This window comes from Photinus pyralis, unplaced genomic scaffold (assembly GCF_008802855.1).
Source record: "Photinus pyralis isolate 1611_PpyrPB1 unplaced genomic scaffold, Ppyr1.3 Ppyr1.4_LG7, whole genome shotgun sequence".
Taxonomy (NCBI): Eukaryota; Metazoa; Arthropoda; class Insecta; order Coleoptera; family Lampyridae; genus Photinus; species Photinus pyralis.
In genome coordinates, this window is record NW_022170738.1 from 39,777,521 (window position 1) to 39,781,673 (window position 4,153).

Genomic DNA, 4,153 nt, shown 5'->3' on the forward strand with positions numbered 1-4,153 from the left:
AAAACGAAAATTTCTGATTTTCGTTTTTAATTTTTTTATGATAAACTAATCGTAGTAGACATTTCTAATTGACACATTATTCGGACACTTTTTAATGGGGATTTCAAACATGGCATCCTGCTTTTAATAACTTTCAAGATGACGGAGAAACACGTGGAAACTTTAGTTTTTCTTATGGGCGCCATTTTGAATTTTCACATTTTGAGATTACTTCTTTTTTTCTTTTTACAACGATATATCACACATGGTGGTTCAGTATCACATTTTTCCTAAAAATACAATTTTTAATTTTTTGAGACGAGTGCTTTGGAAAAACAAAACGTTCTTTTGATATGAACAAAAGGTTGACTTATTTCATGTACTTAGTGTCATTTAGCTAGTTTTACTTATAATAATTCAAATTTAAATTATTTAACACCTATTTTACATTATAACTTACATGTATTTAATAAAAAAAAAAAAAAGAAGGTTTCAAGATTTAAGAAAGGAAGAAAATTTCATTTAAAGATATTGTAGAAGGGAAAGTGCCCATAATACTAGCTGAATGGCCAGACTAATTTTTTGAATAAGAAATGATTTTGAACGGTGCTCTCCTGTGGCATTTTTCAATTTCTTTCCTAAAGTATTTAGTTATTTTGTTATTAAAGTTTTCATAATTTTGAATTTTCCTATTATAGCTGTGTACGTAAAAATGAGAAATGTCCACTATTAAGTTTCATGCTAAATTGTATTTCTCACTTTACTTACACACCTTTAAATTTAGTAATTTTGTGTAAGCTGCGTTCATATTGTTGGTGTAAGAATTTTTCAGGCATATCTCATCTTAAAATTAGTATACGAATGAGCTTGTTCAGCTCATAATTTACCCAAAAACTATTTATCCATTTTAAAAATGTTTCATTTTAACTACCGAAAATTGATTTATAACGGTCGCAAATACGAACATATTACAAGAGACCACATAGTTTCCAAACAATATTTTACAATCTACCAGTGGTTCACCGAAAAAAAGTTCTGGGGTAGAAAATCGAACATGATCCCTGAAAAAACAAAACCCTGCAGATTCTCACTACCATTTGCTTTGCTTATAAGTTATAACGATCTTCTCTTCCGTCTGTTCTAAAATGTAGCACACATAGACTTCTATTCAGACATTTGGTACGATAGTTGGGTTTAGTAGTAAGTCAGACAAATGCAAATTAACGAGATCATTCATCATTGTTGTATTTCGGGAAATAAAAGGTTAAGTGGAAGAGCAGGTGGCGGTTACTTGTAACCAACCTGAACTTCGCCTTGGGGTTCAACAATAATATGAGCTTTTATAGTTTATTTATTAATTATTATTTATTATCCCTTTCTTGTTCTGGGCCCTCAACAGGCTTGGTCCAATTACAGAGTGACCCGCATAATGCTTTTTTCAGAGGTGCCTCTGCAGAAGGTCTCCCTAGATTCTAGGGAGTAGATTTCTATACGCACTGGATCGGATATACGAGTTAATGGTTATGGCCGCCTAGTGTCCATGTCCACGAACTAAAATATACTGTTCTCATAATATGTCTATAAGAACCGTAAATCTATGTATTATATAATCAAAGCTAATAGCATTTTTCAAGGAAAAACGCGGAGGATAGGTTTTATCGCACCCTTAAAAATCGCCATTCGTCATTCTAGAAAATATGTGGCGCTGACAAAAAAAAGCAACAATAAACATAAATAATTGTGTTTGAACCTTCCCCACACAGACATTTCAATTTGAAGTCGATACATTTTTACATAGACAGGAGGCAAGTTCATCACAATTAATGGCAATAGTGCCATGCCTCTCACGTACACGTTTAAAACTTAAACAGTGTGCAGAAGTGCAACAATAAACAAAAGTATGCAATACGTACCATGTTGTTTCTAAATTGATTATCGAGGAAGTGCGTCGCGACGTGTGAAGGCAACAAGTTAAACAATATTCTTTTATTAGAATGTTGCAAAGCGTCCATTTCCCTTTTTTCCTCGTTCGCCTGTACTTGCCAGAGAAAGTCGAGACGAACAGTCCATTCCACTTGACGGCCGTGCAATAACACCGCTATTACGAAGATTAGAACTTCAACGACGCTTACGACGTGGGCGGGTATGCCAGGAATTCCTGAGCTTTAAAAGGGGAAAGGGCGAATTACTTCCGACACCTTCAAACTCACAATCTACTTACTTAACAACTTCGTCGTAAGTCAAAAATAGCTTAATATGCGACAACTCTATTAACAAAACGTATACCGTCGACATAATTATTAGTAAGGCAATCTTCAACAAGATGGGGAGTCGCAGGAATAGAGCGACCGCTAAATATCCAAGAGCGCAGGATAGCACGATGTACTGAGGCAGGGGGCAGGCCCTGTGATCCCTTTCGAAAATGTTTCCATTTACAGTCCCGTTCTCGGACGAGTAGATGGAGCATGTAAACTATTCAGGACTCATTATCCTTCGGTCCACGTCAGGGACGATACTCACCACATTGACTTGCGCAACTGTATAAACCAGCACAATCGTAAACACAGTGATGGCGAGACGCAGCGCAAAACTATGCGAAATGTCCCATAAAATCCACCTCAGTCGAACGGCCAACAGCAGCATAAGCACCACGGATATCCACACGAAAGCAGTTAGAAAAAGTAATAGCAAAATAATAGTCCTCGGAAGGATTACGGCCTGGAGACCTCCCAGTAGCACCAACAGAACTAAAGCGCACACAAGAGATGAGCCGAATCCGACATCCAATTCGCCGTGATACTGAAATAATGGCGCATTAATCTCCCTCGGATATTCCGTTCAACTTACGTGATGCTCCTTCTGTCTGTCCTTAAAGCACAGCGAAATTAAATTAACGTGCGTGGATTTCTCACGGTCCACACTTCGCGCCTCGATCGCCTGCGCCAGATATTTATTGACTCTGTTCGAGGGCTGGTGATAAACGCTCGAATGTCGCTTTTTAAACGGCCGCTTAAATTTCTCTGTAACTTTATTCTAAAAGAAAAAGTAAATGTTAGGGGCGGGTTTTGGCTGGGGCCCGATTACAAAAAGCGTAAGAGAAGCACAGCTAGTTTTCCGACAATGTGTGTTTATGGAGGCGTTATGATTGAACGTTAAGCACTCGACGAGGGTTCTACAGCCAAAGTAAGCATCGCAAGGGGTAGTGGTGCAAGTTAGAATCCGCACAATGTCAAATTGAAATAAAATAACGTATTGTCTATGATACGGGATGCCAAAAAATTCTTTTAAAAATTTCGTTTTACTTTAAGCTTTCACTTTTTCATTGGTGAAATGCATTTAATTTTGAATGTTTGCCAAACCCTTTCTTTTCTTTTTGGTCTTTGATATCATTTTCTTTGGCCGAATAATGTCTTTGTAAAATCGTTATATTGTCATTCCCTCGCCTCTTCTCCCTACGTTTTATAGATTAAACTTCTGTGCTACCGCTTACATTCAGCTCTCGTTTTCATTTTCACACACGTTTACTTTCTTTTATTTTTGTCCCTGTAGGTATAGATGACGATATTGGCATAAGACAGGTTAGGGGCAGTTATTCTTGGTTGATACAATGTTTCGTGACATGATACGGAGTGTAAAATGGATCTTCCGTCGGATACCTTTTCTTCTATGAATTTGTCATGGAGTCGTTGCCCTCTGGATCCATTTTTTTTTCTGACGGTAACTTCCAATGTTTAAAGTTTGCAAGCAAGCAACCTTCTGAAGTACCACCTGAGTGTAATTGTAACTGTTTAAAACGTCTTTTGTATTACCCGTCCCGCAAAATCGTACACTTTACTTTCATGACAGTTTTTTTTCGAATACGTATGTTTAAAATCAGTTTATTTTTGTTACCAATTTTAACAGGAAATTCAAACCTCCCTTTTTGTAACAATCGCCCCTGGTTGATTGAGCACTGGTCGTAAACAATATTGCTTTGAATTATAAGATTTTTGGAAAACTTGCGAGAAATGAAGGTTTCAAATCAATGCCCGAAAAAACCACCACATGCCCAAATTAAAACTGACTGACTAGGCCGAGGGCTATATGGCCAAGGAAAAGATTGGTCGCTAGCCGGCGAACCGTGAGTACCAAGCCCCCCCCCCCCCAATTTTAAGCAGCCTTCTGATAGTAGGGG

The 4,153-nt window shown here is 37.6% G+C and overlaps 1 protein-coding gene across 1 annotated transcript; it reads right to left on the reverse strand.

Annotated features, from left to right (window-relative positions):
- Nucleotides 1-536: 536 nt before the first annotated feature.
- On the reverse strand, nt 537-4,088 carry LOC116177196 (Ca(2+)/calmodulin-responsive adenylate cyclase-like). The gene is made up of 4 exons (XM_031496095.1): nt 2,827-4,088; nt 2,500-2,778; nt 2,201-2,451; nt 537-2,142 (listed from the first exon to the last, which is right to left on the reverse strand). The coding sequence occupies exons 2-4, from the start codon at nt 2,620-2,622 to the stop codon at nt 1,836-1,838; spliced, it is 681 nt and encodes a 226-aa protein (XP_031351955.1). The 5' UTR covers nt 2,623-2,778; nt 2,827-4,088; the 3' UTR covers nt 537-1,835.
- Nucleotides 4,089-4,153: the final 65 nt, after the last annotated feature.